This window comes from Heliangelus exortis, chromosome 3, assembly GCF_036169615.1.
Source record: "Heliangelus exortis chromosome 3, bHelExo1.hap1, whole genome shotgun sequence".
Lineage (NCBI taxonomy): Eukaryota > Metazoa > Chordata > Aves > Apodiformes > Trochilidae > Heliangelus > Heliangelus exortis.
Genome location: NC_092424.1, coordinates 89,475,852 through 89,498,527, shown reverse-complemented (window position 1 = coordinate 89,498,527; position 22,676 = coordinate 89,475,852). Strand labels below are relative to the sequence as shown.

The 22,676-nt window shown below is 37.2% G+C and overlaps 1 protein-coding gene across 1 annotated transcript in view; it reads right to left on the bottom strand.

The window, feature by feature from the left end:
• Positions 1-22,676, bottom strand: part of KHDRBS2 (KH RNA binding domain containing, signal transduction associated 2) — a 308,580-nt gene that overhangs the window by 146,258 nt on the left and 139,646 nt on the right. The window contains exon 4 of the mRNA XM_071741655.1: positions 2,253-2,399. Coding sequence (XP_071597756.1) covers positions 2,253-2,399 — 147 coding nt within the window. The remainder of the gene's footprint in view (positions 1-2,252; positions 2,400-22,676) is intronic.

The following is a 22,676-nucleotide window of genomic DNA, read 5'->3' as shown; positions in this document are numbered from 1 at the left end:
AACCTACGGATAAAGTATAAAAACATTCTTCCACCTTACTGACACAATCATTATTTCTGAGGGCAATATTTCACATAAACTTCCAAAAATTCATAAGCAATGTGAAAACTCATTTGTATAGTTTATTACATCCTTGATATGGTATAAATAAAACTGTTAGATTCTACTGCTTGCCTCCTTGTCATGCAATTCTAGTATTCAGTGCTGCAATAAATTAGGTCTTACAAACAACAAAACATCATAAAACAAATTCAAGAGATGCTGTAAAATAGGGAACAAAAAAGGAAATTATCCAGAGCAAGTTTTTTGAGTAGAAACCCCTTGACACAGGTTTTAACCAACCAGTTAAAAATTGTTTTGTAAACTATTGTAAATATGAAATGAAGCAGAGGAAATAAAACTAACAAACAAGTCTTAAAGTGCAATTGTTACTTGTCTGGAGTGATTATAGGTGCTGCCAACCAAGTTAAAAACCTTGTAACAAAGAACTATTTTTATATTCCCTCCAGTGTAACTATTATATTTCTTTAGAAAAGTCATGCAATCCTTATCAGTAAAATAACACGTCACACAAAATATATGTTTGTGCAGTTTCTGAATATTTACAACAGCAACACGCCACAGATTTTAACACAAACTCATCCCACACTGCTCTGTTTCCCTGATTCATCCAGAAAAGATTTTTTCAGGCTGGACACAACATGCAATGGATGTTAAAAATCCAGGGGGCAAAGGAACAAGTGCCATCATCACAGCATCATGCTGCAATGCAGGAGCTCTCTTCCAGGATGAAGGGGAACTACAAAGAAACTTTTAAATAGGAACCTCTTACAGAAACAAAGTAAAGTTTGGCAAAGTCAAGAACAACTGGAAATAGGGTTATCCAAAGGACAGAGCATGAAAGTCTTTGCAATTGGCCCTGTTACTATTTTTACCTACAGCACTGCAGACTTTTCAGGAATGTGTTACTTAAGGAGATATTTTCTTTCAGTGTCATGGTTTGGCAGATCTTCACCGTTAAGTTGCAGCCAAAATGTCATTTCATGTTATGCTGCCAGGATTATGACACTGGCCTAATTTGTCCTTCATATTGTATGTTCCACACTAGGTCAGAAATAATTAAAAAAATATATTCTTTTCTCATGGTTATTTCCCAGAATTTCAAAAAATATTTTATTATCAGTGTTTCCAAATTAGAAGCACAATAAGAGGATGGAAAGGGAGAACCAGAAAGACAATCAATTTATTTAAATGAAGCTAATTTATGGGCACTCACTTGGTGCCAAGAAACTTTATTATTTAAAGCAAACATCCAGCTGTTTATTTTCAACAAATTTAAGTTACTTACTTTTAATTCTTAAAAAAAATATGTTTAGTTGCTTTAAAAAATTTGAAGATATTAAACACTTAAATATTGTTCTTGTAATGTATTTCCTCTTCCCCGTCAAGAAACCCCACCAAATAAAATGTGTAAATTCTGCCATGCACATATATGTATGCCTCACTGAACATCTCTTATCTGAGCTTCACTTTTCACTATTAAATATCCATATTTAATATGGATATGCTTGAATTCGGGGACAAATTTTGAGTATAAAATATAATGGAATACTGGATAAAGGTGGAAAAAAAAATTCCAGAGAGTTTGATGGGACAGCAATAGAGAAAAACAAAAAAATATTTTAGAAAATTATGTATTCCGTATAAATCAAACTGAGATGGATCCCAGATTTAGAATATACTCTTGTGCTCTCTTACCTGATTAAATATTGCTAAGCTATGGTGTGAGTCAAGATGAACTGCCTGAACAGAAATGTCTGAGGAATGTTTTCCTCATGCCATTTGCTCCACAAGAAATTCATTAACCTCATTAGTAAGATATTTACATAAATCATTACATATATAAAAATGTTTTCAGACATTTAACTATGGAAAAATCTTTAAAAGTTATTCACATCCTGTTGACTGATGTCTGAAGCCAGAAGAAAAAAGCAAGTCCATCCCTCCCTCCAAAAACCAAGAAAGGAGAGCAAAAAGCAATGACACATGGAAATAATATCTAGAAAACATTTTAAGGGATCAACTGTGACAATTAATGGCTTGTTTACCATCTCCCTGCAATGAGGGAATGAAAGATGAATGTTCAATAGAACCTTCCCCCCCTGCCCTTTAGCTAAAGGTACTTAAAGAAGGCACAAATTCAATGCAGCAAAGTCATAACCAGCAACAGAAGAATGCTGCAAGTCACTTACAGGAACGAGGAATTTTTTAATTTCTTCCAAGGCATGACTCATACGAGAATATGCCTCCCCAGGAGGAGCAAAGACTTCAATTAATACGTGAAGCTCATCACTCAAGTGTGCATATTTGGCTTCGCCACTTTTTCTTAGTTCTTCCTCCTATTAAAGAAAAAAACAAAAAAAAAGGTGTTGTTTTAGGGGTTTTTTTAGAACCAATTTTGCATTGATTCAGCATTTACAGAAAACATGACAAAAGGATATAATGTAAGCAGATTTTTAAACCCTTTGAGAAATAGAAGTCTAGTACTTAAAGATTTAAAAACCAATTTTGAGAGTTTGAATGATAAAACCAGCATAATTATCATCTGCCACAGATTCTAATCAGCACAGTGAAAAAATGCTAAATACTCTAGAAGCAAGTATTGAAATATTAAATTTGTAATGGAATAGCTGCATTAATCTATCTGAGTCTAGCTGTTCACAAAAAAAAAAAAAAAAAAAAGGATCCATTTAACCATTTTTGAGCACCTTAATGAATTCTCTTACTTATTAAAGTCTTTCAGCTATTTAATGAATATCTGCAGGCTGTACATTTTAGTGTCACTAAAGGGAAGTATGCCCTAGTACTTCTATTTGAGACATGACATCATGACATTTGAATTTCAGTCCAAGTTCTAGTATATGGTACCTATGCAACCATTGGTGAAGATGGAGATTCATCTCAACTAGATTTATCTTGACAATATTTGGGTCCCAATGTTTGCAGCTATAAAATAAGCATAGCAATCCTACTTTATGTTGTGGTTACCCCTGCAAAAAAAGCAAAGATCTGTAATAGTGATCATGTTAATGGCACTGGTTATGACAACATAATGAAAAATTTATGTCATTACTACACAAGATAGCAATAAGTAATGCTGAAGATACGATGAGTTGAAAACTTAATCTGCAAAAATATTTTGAGAAATATAATTTTGAAGAAAATAAGCATGTATATCTGCATTTCACAGATGGAAAACAGAATCACAGAAAAAGAAGCAAACTAATTTGCTTGAAATTGGCTAAAAAGTTACAGCTTTTTAGTAGGGACAAAAACAATACTTTATGAAAATTTAGATATCTAAGATAAAATTTTTAACAGTACATTACAGTTCTTATTTACCTAATTTATTTACTTGTTCGTTAACTTCACATATTTCAGCCTTACCTAATTGACACCATTCTTGACACCAAAATATGTGCACAATGTTATTCTTCAAAGAAAACACATACAGCTCTTTCTACCTACAGCAAATGACACAGTCCCAAGAACTTTCTGCTTTTTTACAGAATACTCAATGGTTTCATGCTTTAGCTCCCAAGCCCTAGATCTGAATCCGTGTTAAGTCAACATTTTGCAGATAATAATAAAATCCTAAGTTAATAAATATGATCCGTTATTTTATTTTTAAAAGTAGGAAATTGACATAGTTGTTCTCAACTAAAACCTAAAAACTAAGATAAGCAGCACAGATGGTAGCATATTTCTATCTTTTCATACATGAAGTATCTTTGACATTTAACTTATCACTGAAATTTCTTCGAAATGTCCATATGAACCACAGCATAATGTAACAGTCTGTCTTGAGATGTTCCAGTGCTTTTCAGGTTTCTGGGAAAAAAACCCATTTGATTGCATCTTCTTGAATGATTTAACATGAAGTATTTCTATATAATTAAGTTTTAACAGTTATAAAGCATCATCCTAGTAATTGCTGGAAGTTTCTTTCATATTGCTTTTTTAAGATTTAAAAAAAAAAAAAAAAAAAGAAAAGAAAGAAAAAAGAAACAGCTCCAATGTTGTTTTTCAGGAGAGGTCTGCCAACAAACTTTGCAAAACATATAAATTTGTTCTTTTTTTTCAAATGCTAAAATAATATTTGGCTCATTATTTTGATGAGGACTTTGCACAGTAAGATGATTTTATAATGCAAACCTGTTTTACAGAAGGTTTAGTATATGGTGGTAACAATGTTTCTTTTTCATTTTCTGAAACAGTTCAGGAATTCTCAAAACACGCAATTTTCAAAACTTGTTCCTAGGTTCAGCAAATGCTTTCTGTCACTACTCAGCAGTCATTTCTACAGAAGATAGAAACAGCAGGCTAGGGCTGTGAGATCCTCAACATTTCCTTCTGAAGGTAACTAATGATGATTTTTCTTGGTGGAGTGTATGGGGCTAGAGACTGAATTTTCACAAGGGGTAAAACATCAGAAAGTTCTTATTTTATGGCAGCAGTGTGTGTTGACAGAGAGGAACTTAAATCTCTTCAGGAAAAATATGGAACAATAGGAATTCACATAGCATGTGAGCACTGCATCTTTACTCTCCCAAAGACAATGAATATAACTGAGTATTTTAGGACCAAATGTAGCCTTACATTTAATCATGTGTCAGGTATCAGTCATCTAACAAGCAAAACAACAGATATAACTCACACTGTTGAGGAGACACTAGCCTACATGGAAGGTTACATCTACTGGCAGGTAATACAGCTTTCCAAGTGCACTATGGATGATTGGGCTCTCCCAGGAGCATGTGAAGCTGGACAAGTTTGCAAGTCTTCATGGGCAAGCAGCACAATCCAGCTGCACAGCAAAACAGTCTGTGCTATGGACCCAACAACCACACTATTTATCATGACAGCACTACCCCTTCTCTAGCATTTTGGTGGGTTTTGCTCTATGCGTATTGTAGCCTGGTTGCACAAAATTATTTCCAGTTCGAAGTCAGTGAGCCCCTGAGAGCCCAACCTTGGTTTAGTTTCATAGGAGAGGAGTCCAGTTCATGCCCCATTGTCTCTGATTACTGTAAGTAATGGTCCAGTCCTTGGGAACAATCAGGAGTCTGTCTTCTAAACTGTGCCTCCAATTCTAACTAAAACACCAATGAATAAACACCCATGTAGTGGGTACGGACCAAGATGGAAGAGAGACATATATGAGCCTTTCTAGCATCTGTTACATGAAGGCTGAGTGACATTATCACAGGTCTATTTTATTTGGTGTTATTTGTAAGGTTATCTGGGTACTGTTGGCCTTGCAAGACTCTGCACCACTAACAGTGTCCAGTGCACCAGACCATTTACCTGTGGGCTTTGGCTGTTTCTCAGTTAATTCTGCCTTAACCACCTGTGAGGTCCAGCCATTGCCCATGGTGCTGGCTGTAACTTCTGTCAGATTATCCCAGCCTTTTATGCTCAACACTTTCCCACACCATGTCCAGCAGTTTTCCACACCCTGTTCAGGTTGCACAGCCCTGGTCAGGGTCTACCCAGCAACCCAATAGTTCACCCACAGCCCTAAGACTGAAATTGTAGCTGCTTAAGCCTATTCATGTAGACATGAACCAACTCACAGTGAAATACAACATGCATTGGAAGCCTGCTGGATTTACTATAGGCAGCTGCCCTGAAAACAATCAAAACTATTAGTCTTAGGCACTGGATCTTAGGGAAAAAAACAAAACAAACAAAAGAAACAAACCAAAAAACCCCACAACAAACCTGGTACGAGATCAGTTCTCATTTATAAAATAAATGGAAAAGATTCCATGGTTTTCTGGATCAGCAATAGAAAGCTCTCTTAGTACTTTTGCCCACAATAATCATACGTTTCTTATTTACTGAACAGTGATGATGTTTAAATCCTCTGCAGATTCAGCACAGCAGAGGAAACACACCCCACCCTCCAAGACAGTTGTCACCTTGTCCTGACCCTCTTCCACTGCCTTCTGCATGTCACTTCCCTTCGTCTCTTGAAGCTGATAGCACTATATTCCAAACCCAAGCCAAGCTTTCCTCACAGTGTTTGCTTCAGGCTTCCTTTGTCCTCATCGGCTGCCTCATGATGTGTCTGTTACATAGTGCTCAAGTCTACCTCCCCTTTAACTGACACATGACTCCATAACCCACTTCCTAATAAAAGAGAACAGATATTTTGATACACCTGCTGGTTTTTACCATGTCTAGTTGACCAAAACAGGAAAAATATATACAGGAAAATATATATTTCTGTAGCAGAAATTTGAGGATTACCAACCCCTGCAAAAGTGAAGCACCTGAGTGATAGCATAAAGACCAAGAAAAAAAGATAAACTAACTCTGTCTGAGAAATCAGCCTTACCATTTTAATACGGTGTGTGTTGACAGAGAACTGATTTCTGTCTAGAACCTTGAATAAACGCTTGAATAAAACTACTGGAAAGAACTTGAAAGAACAAATGTATTTTGAATAACAAACAAAATTACACAATCCAGTCTGATTAATAAAAAGTGTCCTCACAAAACTGAAATAACTGAAGATCTAAAAATAATAAGAGAAATCTGCAGCAGGAACTGTGAAATTCTCAGATATAAGTTTCACCAGTACAATACATAGAACTTCCTGTAATATAACAAATACAGCTATGAAAAGGAACAAGTACTCCAAGAACAATATGACAATTGTGGTGGATTTCATATCTCACAAGAATTTGCAAATAAAAAGCAAAGCACAGAGACTAGGCAAAGATGTTAATCACAGTGCTGCTGCTACAGAGGCATTATTCATGAGATCAATGGACAATGCTACAGAAGAAAAGTAATGAGTGTGCAGTTTGACAAATGGAAACCTATTAATTTTTAATCTGGACATAAATGCTAAATGCTAGATGTTGTCTGAAACACTGCAGTAAAAGTAATGAGTGAACTATATATGACAACAAGAATATCAGAATAGATATAAATATTGGTGGTACTTGGTTTGGGGTTAAGAAACTTTCACGTTTTAGGTCCCATCAGTGGAAAAACAGAACAAAAAAAATAGAGGAACAATTTGAGAATGAATGAGGTGGAATGGGACAGTTCTTATCAGAGTAGAGAGCACAGCTTGGAGAGCTTAGTCATCCTTTGACTGTTGTTTTTAAAGCAGTTATTCACATTCCAGGAAGAATTAAAAGGAAGATGATGACTGTGAGTACATTAGGAGAGCTCACACAGCAGCACAAAGAAAATGGGTGTACAACAGCTGCAGCTGGCCACACACTCCTGACAATGAAATATAGGCATATAGAAAGAACATTGTTTACAACAGAGGAAATTTTGGAGATGCAGGTTGCTACAATCATTTTTCTATATTTGATGCATCATTAAAATTCTTGTAGTTACTTTGGTGAAATGGAGCAGAGATTTATATACATTCAGTACTGCCATGGGCAAACAGGTCCTTCAGTTCAAGGGTGCTTTATGTCCTGATGCTTTTCATAGTGAAATATAACAATATCTAAATGGTAAAGAGGTACTAAGCTGTACCTAGATCATATTTGTGTTTAGATAGGTAAGAAGCAAAGCAAAGACAAATCAGTAGAAGCATGTGATGATAATACAACCATTGAATCACTGTCAGAATAGCCTGAAGACCTGGGGTATACATTAGATGAACAAGAAAATAAATGCTTAGGAGAATGGTTAACAAATTAAAGTGTTATGTGCCACAACTGAGGTTAAAAGTGAGACCAACTGCTGATCCATATATAAATTACCCACAAGAAAGCTGGTAGTGCAGACAGAGATTTCACAAAGCTACAAACATTCCCACGCTTGTACAAATCTAAGAAAAGGTAAAACAGAATCACCTGGGCTTTAGACAACTGCTGCTGTAACTAAACGTGCCCAAGACATTCAATTAATATATCCAATGAATTGGAAGTTTGCAAAGCTAATGGAGAAAAAGAAAAACACATTTACCAAACCTAAGTATGCTTTGGAAAAAAATTATTTTTATCTTAAAACTTGAAATCACAGTTAGGGACCACTGCATGCAGGGTGCAGGCAGATGCAGCAAAAAGCCTTTGCTTTAATTAATGAGAGTATAAAAGGTCATGTTTTATTTAGGAGAGGATATTTACCTATTTGTTGCATCCAAGTAACAAAGTAAGTTGGGCTTCATCACTATGATGCAGGGGTTTGTTCAACTATACCAGGCTGCTGACAAGTAAAAACATCGAAAAGGATAAATGTAATTATTTAGGGATTTTAAAAAACAAAGACTAGAGAGATTTTACAATGTCTGATGACACTGTAAGAACTGTAGGAGCTTGCTGTGTCAAAAATAAAGCAGCAAGCCTGTGGCACAAGAGAAAAAGATTATTTGAGCAAAGCAGACACAGCTTTGTGTACACTGGTTGGAGGAAAATTTACTCTTTCCTCTGCTATTATCCTTACTTTTCTGAAATAACTTTACCAGTTCCATATCATATTTCTAGTTGTAGTTAATTCATCATGTTTGGAGCCAAGTTATGTTGGTTTTTATAATTTTTAATACATTTTTTTAGAGACAGAGAAGGTGAAGAGTGACACTAGAAAGCTCTACTAAATTGTAGGTAATTCAGCAACCTAGCTGACGACAAATACATATAACCTTCTTTCCAAGATTTCTGATAATTTATGCTAAGATATATACTGACAGTAATAGTAGGATATTTAGGTATCTACAATTTTTATTATTCAGAAAAAATTCATCTTGATATCTTTAAAATGTAAACAGTGTTTCCAAAAGCTGCGTTTAATAAAAAATACTTGTTATTTAAAATATATAAAAAGGTATAAGTAACTATATCCTTTTTTCTTACTTTTCTATCATTAAGGTTGCTATTATTGATCCTATGAGAATGCAGCTTTTTCTGTCATAAATATGACAGAATATTTATATCCTAAGTATGGCAAAGGACATTCTGTCCTTAAGTATAGACTTATATGAAAAGACATGTTTCAAAGTTCTTAAGGTTCTGAATGAATTCTATTGCTATGCACTACACCATTGAATGGAAATATGTATTCTAGTTGTACAGTAGTCAAGTACTAAGAAGAGTTTGTTTTTTTTTCCTGACGGAAACAGTAAAAGGAGTATTCTTGCCATAGAGAAAATTCTGGAAGGAAAAAATTCATGACTAAACTACTGCCTGTAAAAGGAGAATTAAAACCTTTTATTTCTAAACCATAAATGGCTTAGTGTGTACACTTACCTTTGACTATGAAGTAAACTGAAACTTCACTTTGGGAATCCATGTATTTGTATATTTAATCCCAGTTTCACAAGAAAAGCTCTAAGGGCACACTTAAAGGTATCTACTTGCTTAACCACCCATTTGATGAAGAATGCTTCACCTACCAACCCCCAGAACAAATCCACTGATGCACAGTCATTACCACAGTGCCTAATTGCTATTGCAGGTACCCACAAAAAGAGATTTCCAAGCCTCTCCAGATCTTACTGTGTCACTTACGCATTTAGTTCATAGCTGCAGACAAACTTAAACATTCAAGATTTAGGCATGATTTTGGTCTTTAACACCAGACTTTGGTCATGTAAACTGTTCAGTTGCTTCCTATGAAATCTACAAATGCCAGTTTTCCACAGTAATACTCGTCAGACACAGAAGTGCTGGACTGGCAGTGCTGCATGAGGGTGAAGGAAATCTGATAGTTATATCCAGCTTAAGCTTCTTTCATATTCATAAACTAGAGAGGGACTTCAGTAAGATAGGTGCTCTGAATACACTGCTACTGAATAAAAATCAGCATTGCTGCCCTTTTCCTTAACAAGGTAGCAGTTGGAGGTAAAATTCAGTTGCACATTATGAAAGTTAGGAAATAGGCATTTATTGTAGGGAAGTTGTTAGAATAATCCCACAAGAACCATTTAGGCAAGTGTTCTGTTCAACTATCCATAAGTGTTCCAGAAAATGAGTTGAAAAATAATGAAAATGCTCCAATGATAACAAACAGCTCTGTCTGTGCACACTGTGAAAGACTAGATAATGTTATTCCATTCTACAGAGGGATTTTGTTCAGTATCTAATATCAATGAAGAGAACATTCTCTGTTAGGTATTTTTAAGAAAGGAAGAGAAATGAAACTGCAAAACCTGTACTATTGCTCCACCTTCAATACTGAATACTGTTCTAGTGCCCCAATTTAACAGAAGTATTAAAATAAAAAAAAAAAAAAAAAGATAGAAATGAAAAGGATGAGTCTGAGTATGAAAATATTTCCATATGAGAGTCTGAACACAGAAGTCTTGGCAATCCTGATGTCCCTTACAGTTCAGGATGTCCTTTAAACAACTGATTCTTGGGAGACCTCTCAACTTTCACTAGTTCTTATGTTCTTACCCAAGTTTTCAGTCCTGCATTTGCAGGAGCTGTAGACTAGGTTATGCTGTCTCATTTGGAACTACAACTAGTAGGGCATGATGGATGTGTTGTACACATACAGAACAAAACAACATGCAAATTTGTTTTTTCTTCTACAATACTTGCAATTGATTGCAGATGCGTTAGATGTATCTTTTTCATTAAACACCACCTATAACACAGACATCTATGCTTAAGGCAGTTACATGTCAAATAAAGAACTCACTTCTAATAATGTTTCTCCCTAGGCTACACATTTTGTTTAAAAGATTATGTTACTAATTAGTATTCAAATGAGCTCAATGTAGTATTACCAGTACTTCAAATAGAGAAAAGGAAACACTTCAGCTGCTCTGATTGCTCATTATAATCAGAACTGAGAGAGCGCAGGGGAGAGAGATTTACAGCCACTTCGGCTGCAAATTCAGGAATCATGATTGCTGCAAGATGTGCAACAACTGTCTGCTTCCTTCATCTCCTCACCTCGTGATTGCTTCCTTCATCTCCTCACCTCCTGACTGCTGCCTTCACCTCCTCACCTCCTGACCACTGCCTTAACCTCCTCATCTCCTGTGGCAGCACCCTCCCCTGACCCTCACACAGGGGGGACTTCTTGAAGGATAATGTACTTAAGTCTCAGACCAACCTTTTGAAGTCTGTCTGGGAAGATTGTGAAGGCACAGGTTTTAAAAGATAGAACTGATCATCCCACTTAACTCTTGATTGTTTTTTTCTAATGAGTCTCCACCATTGAGCAGGTTTCAAGTTAAGCTTTGTACCCTGAAATGCAATGGTACCTGTGATGCAGGAAAGTCCTTCCCCAAACACCTGGGATAAGGGTAGGGACCTCTTCCTGTCTCCTATATTGGAATAGGCAGGGGATCAGGGATGATTCAGCTTCCAGCAGTTTAAAGACCTGGCTGATAAGCTGTATTAAAAAGTTCATTTTTCTGCTTGGGCTGATTGCCAATAATTATTTCCTAAAGTCTGTCCCTTGATTAACCACAATACTGCAAACACAAGCAGCAGATGTATTCAATCATCCTACCACCAAATATAGAAAGAGAACCCTATTTTATATATCCCCTTGATTCTCATGCAGTGATGCAGAAACCACACTGGTGGAGGGAAGACACTTTGGCAAACTGAATTCTGTGGAATGAAGAAGGAGAGGTTCATAAATAACTGGCAAATGCTGTATCTATTGGTGTTTACACAAACCAAAATGTTTCAATACCTGGAATTACTTCAAAAATGCACTATCTTCCAAAAAAAGTATTTAAAATAATAGAATTTTAATGCCTTGCAACTAAAACATCTTTTCTCACATGTGACAGTCATACATGACTTCACAGCTTTCAGTTGCTTTTCCTTTCCTTGTAGGATTAATTTTATTCATAATGATAAAGAACACAAACACCCTTTTCAGCGACAAAATTACTTTTTCCTCTATTATCCATAAAATCTAACTACTCACATTATATTAATTTAGACAAATAAATTTTACTGAGGGTGCAAGTTCTTGGACAATTTCTCAGAGAGTGTTGGATTTAGTTAACAGATGAGTGTAGCAATATTCCATATATCACCATTTTATGTCTGACAATTTTACTGAATGCAAGTAAAATTGCTTGCAAAGAGATTCTTGGTCATCTCAGCTATGATAGTGATTTGCTCTGCAAAGATGGAAGAACACATTTTCTAATCTTTTCATAATGGAAATTTTTAAGTATATTAGTTCAATATAAACCTTAAATGGGTCTGACTAAAAACCCTGCATTTTTTAATGAATAGTGATTATAGCAATTCTAATAGCAATTTACTAGAAGGCTCATTTTCATGAAATGTGCAGGGTACTCAGACCATGGACAATTCAGGTAACATCCAGCTCCTTGGCTGAGCAGTCTAGGCCTTATCTGAGCTCTGAAAGGCTATCACTCAAAAGAAATGTAGAGGAAGTTAAAAGGAGTTCTTAGAAGTTTTTTTACTTTAATTTGGCTGGGAAGCAAAGATGGTAGCTTTTGGCTGGGGTAACTTACCTCCAGTGTTCCTCACTGCAGATTTTAAGAATATCTTATTTACCCAAGAAGAACAAAGATGTATCCCCATTGGAAAGCAGACTGACCCCATTGGCAAGGTACACAAACATCCTAGGGTCATAGAGAATGGAGCCTGGAGGATGGCAAAGGCTCTCTGGGAAGTTCAGCGTTCAAAATTAAACAGTGTTCTTTGCACATTCTTAAAGAAGACATCAGGTGTGCATTCACTTCACAGGATCTTACCCCTGGCTGAAGGGGTCAGTGGTATTGAACTATTTTGGCCGAGATGTCAGTGACAGGGAATTTCTTCTAAAACCTCTTGGCATACTCCTCGTGCTCCCCTCTCCTGAGCTTCCCATTCCTACAAGTACACTCACAATGTCCAAACCAGAACAGATTATCAGAAACACACCAAACAAATGTAAAATTACAAGAGTAAAATAATTTTACAATTTAATTGAAAGCAGATCACTGTATTCCAGAAAAGGTTAAGCGCTAGCAGTCTTCAAAGAGTCGGCTAATTTTACTGCACAAAAAATTAATATTAATTTTGTACTTAAATTTTATCATTCAGATCATCCTTGGCAATTTCAAGCACTCCTCCAACCCCCTTTATGCTCTCAGATTTATGCAAGAAGACATAACCTTGTGCGTAGGCTTTGAGAGTTGCAAAATTTTCATTATACGGCAGCCATATCTCAGACAATCATAAAATATGCAGATCATGTTAATCAATTATAGTCAATTCTGCTTAATGTCACCATCAGTTTACCACAATATTTCCTTCTATTAAAAGCCTTTTCCCAGGAAACATTGTAACCTGCCTCTGGCTGAAAATGAAGCATTGCATTTGTTTTCCAGTTCTTTAGTGCTTTAGCACCTGTGGTCTCCCTTGTTGCTCATTTTCAATACCAGTAGAAATGAACATAAAATTGAACAGCAGCCCTGTTTATGGCAGACTTTTTCCATAGCTTTGAGACAAAAGATGAGGGTATTTTTATTGCTGTATCAGTATCCTCAAATGTTCTGACTCACATTAAATGCTGAAAAAAACACATTTTCTTCCCTTTCTTTCCTTCTAAATTGAAAGAAGGGTAAAATAAAAATAAATCCTAAATCAAGAGTACAGGCACCATAGAAACTGAACAGAGTTTTGGCTCTGAGCAGGCTTGGCTTCTTGTGCTACATTTTCCATCTGAATGTTGTTGTTTGTTTGTTTTTTTCGTTGAAACTCTGCAAAGAACAAATGACTCAAGTTCTTTGAGGGCATAATTACACTCTCCAGGCTGTGCTAAACCCCAGGTCTTTTTGAGGTGCTGGAGCTGAGACAATGTCCCAGTCTGAAAGAATCGTTATGGGACATCCGGAAAAATATTTCAGTTCCCTGAGTAGTATTAATTTACCTTACTTTAGATGTCCAAAAGTTAGATATTTAAGTCTAAATGAGTCATGTGGAACTCTCAAAGAAACAGAGGCTTTCACAGGGTGACTCATCTCAAGCTGAGGATGGTGTTCAAGGTAATTTGGAAGTTTAGGTGAATAAATCAGTTTAAGCATCTAAATATCATCTTGGATTTGCCCAAACAACATTAATAAAGAAATAATCAAGGAAAAATCAGCAACTCTAAAAATGTCAACAATAGGCCTAGAGTCAGTTGGATTATCTTATAAAAATTAGTAGCATGAGGGAGAAAATAAAGTACTGGAGTCATGCTGGACAAATATATTGACTGCTAGGCATCACTTTTCTAACTGGCTGAAGGATTACAGACATCACTTTAGTTTATCTGTAGAAAGATAACAGAACTCGCATGAATCAGAAACATTGCCTATATAAACTTTGTCCTTTAAACACACATTTAAGAGTTACCTGTTGGTCAAGCAGTATGAAAATGTCACTATATTACAAGTGACTCAGATATTCCATCACTGATGCCACAGAGCAAACAAGCAGGTGGAACCTTAAGCAGCCAGGAAGTCATGGTTGAGATGTTATCATTGCTGCCTGGTATCATTTTCATTCCACTCAAGAAGAGTCAGTGACTGCAAAAGCAACACTGGACAACAGGTCCCAGTATGATTTAAGAGAGATGATATATCTACTTATGAGAAATTCAATTTGTTTTAGTTTAATTTTATGTAAGTTTCAGAGGATTTGGCAACCATGGACTTTCCCAGCAGAAAAGCCATGCAGAATTTAGGCTTTGGCCTTTCTCCTGGGACTTGTGGGAATTGTGTTGCACAATGAGAGCTGTTTATATTGAACCTCTCTCAGCTATGGTTTACCAGTTATAAACTTTCACCACCAGTGAATCCATCACAAAAGGACAAGATCTGCCTCTCTGCAGTCCAAACAATGGCACAGTGGACATCACATTGTATTACTGCATTACTGAAAATGCAGGGACCTGTGATATACAGAGTAGTCTGGTAAAGCACTTGAGGTGCCTCTACAGTAACCAGAGTATGATGTCTGTCCTAGCAGGACTTCTGGATCCCCTGGCTGTGCTTGGGGTCTGCTGCCCAACTTGGTCACCTAGATACAGGTCTTGCACTGTCCCTTCCTATATCCTTGCTCCCTGCCACCCGAGGGTGCAAAAGCCTCATCCAACACCAAACTGTACGTGTGTTTCCTTGGCAAGTCTTTCACAGAATCACAGAATGTTTAGGTTGGAAGAGACCTCCAAGATCATCCAGTCCAACCTTTGACTAACACCACAGTCAATTACTAAACCATGTCCTTAAGGACCAGGTCCAAAAGCCTTTTAAATGCCTCCAGGGATGGTGACTTCACCACTGTCCTGGGCAAGCCACTCCAGTGCCTGACATTGCTTTTCCTCCATATCCCACAGAAAGCATTCCACTAGCTGGGGACTGACTTTACCTTCCTTCCTCCATTTGTAGAGAAAGGGAGGGTTTTTTGTTTCTTTTTTACCTGTTTTGTTTGTTTTGTTTTGATTGCTTTCTGTTTGGTTGGGGTTTTTTGTTTGTTTTTTGGGGTTTTTTGTGTGTGTGGGGGGTTTTGTTTATTTTTTTTCTTATTGTTTTTTGTTTGTTTGGGCTTTGTTGTTTTTTTTATTAAATGTTGTTACTAGAGCACTCTGTCACAGTAGCTCTGTGAATCTCATCATGCCAGAGGGTATTTCTGTGCTAGAAATGTTCTGGGGCAAAGATATCCTCTCATTAACCATTTCTGCTGTGTTGGCAGACTGCTTCTGCCTGCCCACACAGGCAGCACAGCTGGAGAGCACCCATTGAGACAGGCAGGAGGGGGCAAGGAGCACCTCCCTCTGTGGCACGAAGACCCTGACAGTCCACTGCCCACCACTCCTCTAGTCCCCTCTCATGCTGGTTTTCAATCTTTTCTGCCACTGTCTCCTCAGACACATGGAGGGTGACAAATGAGATGAACTGTCATGTTCATCACAGAGACAGAGAGCTGATTGTTCTGTGTCTGTGGAAATGCAGATCAACAACCATAGCAGACTGCTGTGCAGGAAGAGAAATTAAATGACACTTTTGGGTGGATAATATGGAAAATAAATGTAACCAACCATCTGCCTATAATGCAGTATTGGTCCCAAACTATGTGAATGACAGCTTCAGACTGTCAGCTGAACTGAAGTCCCCAAATTACTGGTTGTGCTTAGTTCTGTGCTTAGGATTTGCTCTTCTTTCATTCCTACAGTTGGAATCTATTTGACAAGGTGTTGCTATCATCTCCTATCACGCAGAATAGATGATGATGACACAGGACTCCAGACAACATGTGGGAAGAGGCTAATAAAACAGATTTTCTTAAGTAAGATCCCCCTTAGCTTTTATTTCCACAGAAAACTGAAAGGGCTTTTTTATTTTTCAGATTATGCAACTAAGATATCAGTAGCTGGAGAGATGCTCACAGCAGTAGGAATACAGTGGGTTTACTGCAAAATTCAGACTCATTTTTTCCTAAGTCAGCACATGCTATTGAAATACTTGTAAGTTTGATGTCCAACATGCTTTATTCCTGCTTACCTTCTGAAGCCATACTGGTAGCAGTAATACATTAAGAGGCTGAGAAACTGTGACAACAGAGCATAAATTTTATTAAATCATTGCAGAGCCAGATAATGCTACCTCTATTGGTACAAAATCTACTGCATGTTATTGCATAATTTCTGAAAAAAATGCAACAAAAACCAAAACAAAACCCACAAAAAACAAACAAAGAAAAAGATGTTGAGTTGGAAACACTGTCAGCAGGCTGAACAGTAGAAACAGACTGGCTGCCTGCCAGGCCTAGCTAGTCCAACAGTTCAAACCCAGCCAGTTCCAAAGATCAACAGCTAGGAATCCCTGAGGTTTTGCAGAGCCAAAGGAAGCCTTTGATTACATGTTGATGTGATGCCTTGATTGAGTGTTAATTTGTGAACATACAGCACTTAGGGGGTTGTATTGCTATAAAGGGCTATGCATTCACCTTAAATCTGGAGGATTTTTCTTTGTCTTATAGCATCCCTCCCAGTAAACAGAATAGTCTACTATAAACCACAAATGCTGTCCAAACTGAAAACATGGTTTTGAGCATCATTTACTTGCAGGCCAAAGCACAAAGGGTCAGGGCAAAACCAATGCTCAGTATGAAATAAATCATCCCATTTACCAGTGCACGAGGCCTGTGACTGATGACTAGCTTTGTAATCTATCCATGCCATCTTTTGAGTCAGCCACCTACTGTTTCTATCACTTTTTGAATCTAAGCACAGCATGCAAGTGTTCTAATTCATATGTGGTTTTCTGCACTGGAAAATCAAAATATTCTGGTTTTGTATTTGAAAACCTGCATTCTCTAAGTTTACAACACTTTCTGTCAACACTGTGGAATCTGAATGATCAATGAACGGTTTACACACAGCAGTCTCCTTTAGTGTTCCAGTATAATTCATAACAATGCACATCTAAATAGCATTGGTTTTTTCTTGCTTATTTTCAGTAGACTGCTTTATGTTTTATTTTTCTTATTTCCATTCATTCCTTCTACCCAGATGGGTCAAAAATATTTGCAAACATACGCTCTGGGGAATCTTTATAGCTGCTTCCCAAGAGTGTTCATAAAGAAATAAGTGACTTGGAAAGAGGATCCTTCTGTTCTGTCTTCACAGAAATGCAGCTTTCATTAGCAGGAGAAAAAGAGATAGAGGGCTGGAAGGAAAGGATTTATAAAACAGTATGCAGTAATGAAGGCTGAAAATAATAGCTTTCTCTTTTTTGGTACATTGTTACTTATGTTTGTATAGGCTTCCTGAAGGCCTGTAAGATCTTCACTGTTGATTTTCTGCTACTAGTGTATTGGAAAGGGGTTTCTGACTGTGCTCCGTGTAATGGACAGTGATGATTTTAGAGGACAGCACCAGATTTTCTCCAATATTTTTTTTTCCTTTGAGGAGATAACTGCAGCTACTTCACTGCTGCCCAGCATGAGAATTAACTCTCTTCTGTTTTGGTTTCTGACAAACTGAAAACCATAAGACTTGACCAGGCACAGGTAGTGCTGTGCTGTTTCACTGACCATTGGCTGTTACAGAGCAGAAACTTGGTGTCCACAGCAGCAGCATGGCAGAGCCTCTGTGGCAGCCTTGGAGAGCTAGCTGGAGATCAAAACAGGGATGCAAAAACATCTGCCATCAGTTGTACTGCCAACAAAACTTGGTAGAATTGCTATGCGAGTTGTTCAACAAAATATAGATTGTGCTGGCTACAGCTTACACTTGCCAGTGCCCATATCTTCTACCAATGGCTCCTGGATCTGGTGGGCATGCTTGACATCACTCATTTGGGCTAAATAAGCAAACATTGAATTACCACAATGACTAATGAGAAGATAAAACCAGCAGACATACAAGACTCCTGAATGGAAAATGAAACAATCCAGTGTGTTTGTTTCATGCAAACCAGCAGAGAATGCAGGACCCAGTACCCATTTGGCTGCAGCTAGAGGTCTATTTTTCTTTTCCAGAAAAAAGAAAACCAATTGAGACAAAGTAGCCATGTGAAAACCTTCATAGGAGGAAGCCAGAAAGAGGTCCTATTTGGAGGTTGGATATTTAAAGGAAAGTTATAGTTCCTGAAGAAAACAGCCTATTTGATATTTTCTGTTATGTTCAGGTGAAGGGGCTGTAGCACAGATTTTCTGTGAACAAACTTATTTCTTCCTCTAAAAGAAGCAGAGAGGGAGGCCCAGTACTACCTAACCAAGGGGCACCAGTAACAAGGCCTAAAAGTACTAGGGGAGTTTTTCTCATTGCTGTTGGTGCAATTAAAAGATGAGTTTAAGAAATAGCCATGCAATATTCATAAAGAGTTATAGTCTCACTGAATAGTTCGACTCATTCATGACTTTAAAAGGTATTATAGGTCTTTTTTGACTTTCTATTTGAATAGGTGTTCCAGCCTTTTGTAGTCTACCATAATTCCACTGAATAGGATGCCATGGATCTTCAGAAATCTGTAACTAGGTTTGACATCTACATATACATATTTGCCTTTGTGCTTTTCATTTGAAAAATCACGTTTTAAGCTTCTGTGTCTTTAACATCATCATTACTTGAAAATGAGATGCAAGGACATGTTGAACTATGTTGAATGCCCAAAGTCTCAAAGAGCAGTAAAAGCTACACTGGTTGTCTTCTGAACACACCTGAAATCACTAGGAATAAACAGAAAGTTTTAGAATGACCAGAAGGGACAACTCAGAGTTGATTTTTACGGAGTGGAGCTGGAAAGTTGCTCTTTGAAAACAAACAAACAAACAAGAGCCAAATAATCCCACAACCACAATCAGTCTTGCTCTCTTTTATTTTGTCTCTCTCATGGCACTTCTTCCAGAGAAACTGAAGATATGCAGAAAAAATCCTTTTCTGCCTTACTCTGCAACACTCCTCAAGCATGTCTTTCTTCCAGTTCCTGGGTACATAACTTTTCTAAAAATGCACAACTGCAAGTTTGTTCTGCAAAGTCAAATCAAATCCATACTTCTCAAAAGCCACTATTCTTTTTCATTTAGAGAGGTACTTATTCCTCCAAAGATTGCACAGCATATAAAACTCAGCTGGATGTAAGTACCGGTTGTGAAACGCCACAGTACCACGACCCATCCATTCCTATACTGAGAAGAGAAAACCACAGAACAGATCAGGTTATCTTCATTTTGGAGGCCCATCCTGCATTCTCCATTGATAATGTATAAACCTCAGGCTCCTGTATTAAGTGCCTCCAATGTTCCTGCTGTGACTGGATGACTACTTTTCAAAAAATAAACCACGGTATGTTCCTTAAAGCACATGCTCTGAAAATGGACTTACACTGTCTCTACCAATTTAGACTGTCTGGGAGAAGAGAGTAAGATTAAGGAGCGAGAGGAGAGTGCCTCCATTAGAACAATTCAGGCAATGTCTGCTCTGTGGCTGTGAACTGGATATGAATTAGTAAAAACATTTAGGATACTGAGTGATAAAAGAGTTACACTTCAGGTTCTACCACAGCTTGAATTGCTTCATTTTGAATATGCCACTTGTGCTAAGGTTTAATTTAATGAAAAAAAGATTTGTAACCCAAAAAGATCTAAATACAGAGGAAACAGAGAAATCACAAAGGCCAGAAGCAAAATGTGCTATATTCTCTTAATTATTCACTGACACAGCAGCTGCAGGGCTCAGAATCACAGTGCTTAATGTATTAAATGCTCTCCTGGACAGTGCCTGAAACCACCTGTATATTCTATTGCATAAGAGGACTTATGCAATTCTTTACTAGGCTTAGGTAGATGAGTACACTTTTCTTGCCACCCAAATCCTCCATCTCCTTTTCAATAGGCGTTGCATCTCTGAAAGCACATTTACAAAATGAACTCAACACAAAAGCAAAACTGCAAGTGGCCCCAGATAATATAAATGTCAAGACTCAATTCTGAAAAAAATACATAATATTTGAATGGATATATCTAATTAATAAATGTATAGCTTAGAAATACTGGAACTCCCATCCACATTATAGATAGTTAAATTGGACTTGATAGTTGGTTTCCAACTGTGACAATTCTGTGATTTTCTGAAATCTAATATTTTGTATTTTATTCTGATGTTCTAAATATTTATTACTGTGCCCCATGTAAATAATACTGTAATGAAAAATAAACGTTTTTATTTAGACACTCTTTTGTAATTTCTTTGGCACGAGCACTTAGCCTTTTCCTTTTATTCTTGGAAAATGTTGTGTGTGCAAGTGTTGATATAATATGGCTTTATGTCTCTAAGCCAAACAATAAACGAAATGAGCTGTTCATTGGACTCTTTATCATGAATTTTGTTCATTACGAAGCAAGACATACTGAACAAAAACATTCCTTGAGAACAGCTGCTGCAGCCAGTGCAGCATACATGAGCTGGAATAGTTACAAAGACAAATGACTAGGGTGTTGAGAAGTATCGGGACTGTATTAGGAGAGAAAATTAAAATAGCTTGGGCTTTTTGCCTAGCCAAAGCCAAGAGTTAGAAAAGATATAAAAAAAAATAAGTACTTAAAATGGAAAATAAATTTGGAGGACTAAATTTCTAAATAGCAGAGACTATTTTTATCTGAAGACTGTCTTCAGAAGCCAGTAATGGGAGCAAAAATCCTACAATGAGTTTAATCAGGTCATTAAAATGTCTGTATGAGACGATCACAGACAAAGCAGGTCCCCTTCCAGAGCAAGGAAGTGTCAACATCCGATCGGAGTTGTTATGCTCAGTCTTAACTTCATCTTTCTTTGTGTTAGCACTTCAGCTTTAAACATATGCTGAAGCATCACTGATTTCCTGGAACATTTACCATCTCTATTTCCTACCAGGACAGTCAGACAGCCGGTACTCGGAGCTTCAGGCTAATGAATAATTGCTGTACCCTTTCTTGTAGAAGCAGCACATTGCCAGAGTACTGTTAAATAACCTGGTTACTGTTACTGACATGTGAAGTGCTTAAATAGGAAATACTTTGTTAGAAGAAAAATAAATATAATAGTTTGGTTTCATTTTTAAAAAAATATTTGCATTTTTCCCCTCCTCTGTTTGCATTTTGTCTGAAACACATGGAATAGTGCTAAATTTCTTTTCACCATGAATTTCCCATCAGCTCAAAGAAAAGAGCAAAATGGATGGTACTGCAGCAATAATATAAAGACACATACATGGAGTAAAATGGAGAATGAGTCTCTCTACTAGGATATTATGATTGATGCACATAATTTTAAAATTTAATATCAAATTAGAATCAAATTACCTCTAAGTACTTCACTAAAGCATAATTAACATACAGACACAGGCACAACTGTATAATTAATCTGCACTGTGTTGAGTACAGGACCACCAAGTGCTTGGGGTCCCTTGGTCACCCTCTCCTCCTCCAGATTGCTTCCTGCCTGGGAGTTTTACTGGGCCAGCTTCGTAGTGATGCAATGCCCACAGCTTGAGACCCCCCCTTCATGGCTCATCCAGAATAATACTGATTTGACAGGAAGGGATGGACAAACACTGTTCAGCTTGCAGCCAGTGTACACCTGAGCAGCACACCCTGTCCTGCACCACGGCACAGTGTGCTTGTTTGCCATTGGTATGCTAGGATTTTAAGTGTGCCTTGATTATCAAACCACTGTACAGCTTAGTCTCACATCTGATTTCCAATGAATCTGTAAAACCTATGCACTGAACATAAAGTGGACATAACAGGCATTTCAACAGATTATGCCATGAACAGGGACACCTTCCACTGTACCAGGTTGCTCAAAATTCCATCCAAAATTTCTGTGAACACTTAGAGGGAGGGGGCATCCCCAATCTCCCTGGGCAACCTGTGCTAGTGTCTCATCACCCTCACAGGGAATTTCTTCCTTAAACACAATCTAAATATATTCTCTTCCAGCAATTACCTACCACCACATGTCCTAATAAGAAGTCCCCTCCCCAGCTTTCTTGTAAGTCCCCCTTATCTACTGGAAGGCCATCACAGGCATCATTGTTTTCTGTGTTCCTAGTTAACACAAAGCTGACAGCTTTCTGGTATTAAAGAATGGCTCTTTCATTTAGAAGATCACAGCACTTACTAAATTATCAAGATGAACTATTATACTCCTATTTTATGTAGCATGATAGCATATGTGAAGTAAAGTAA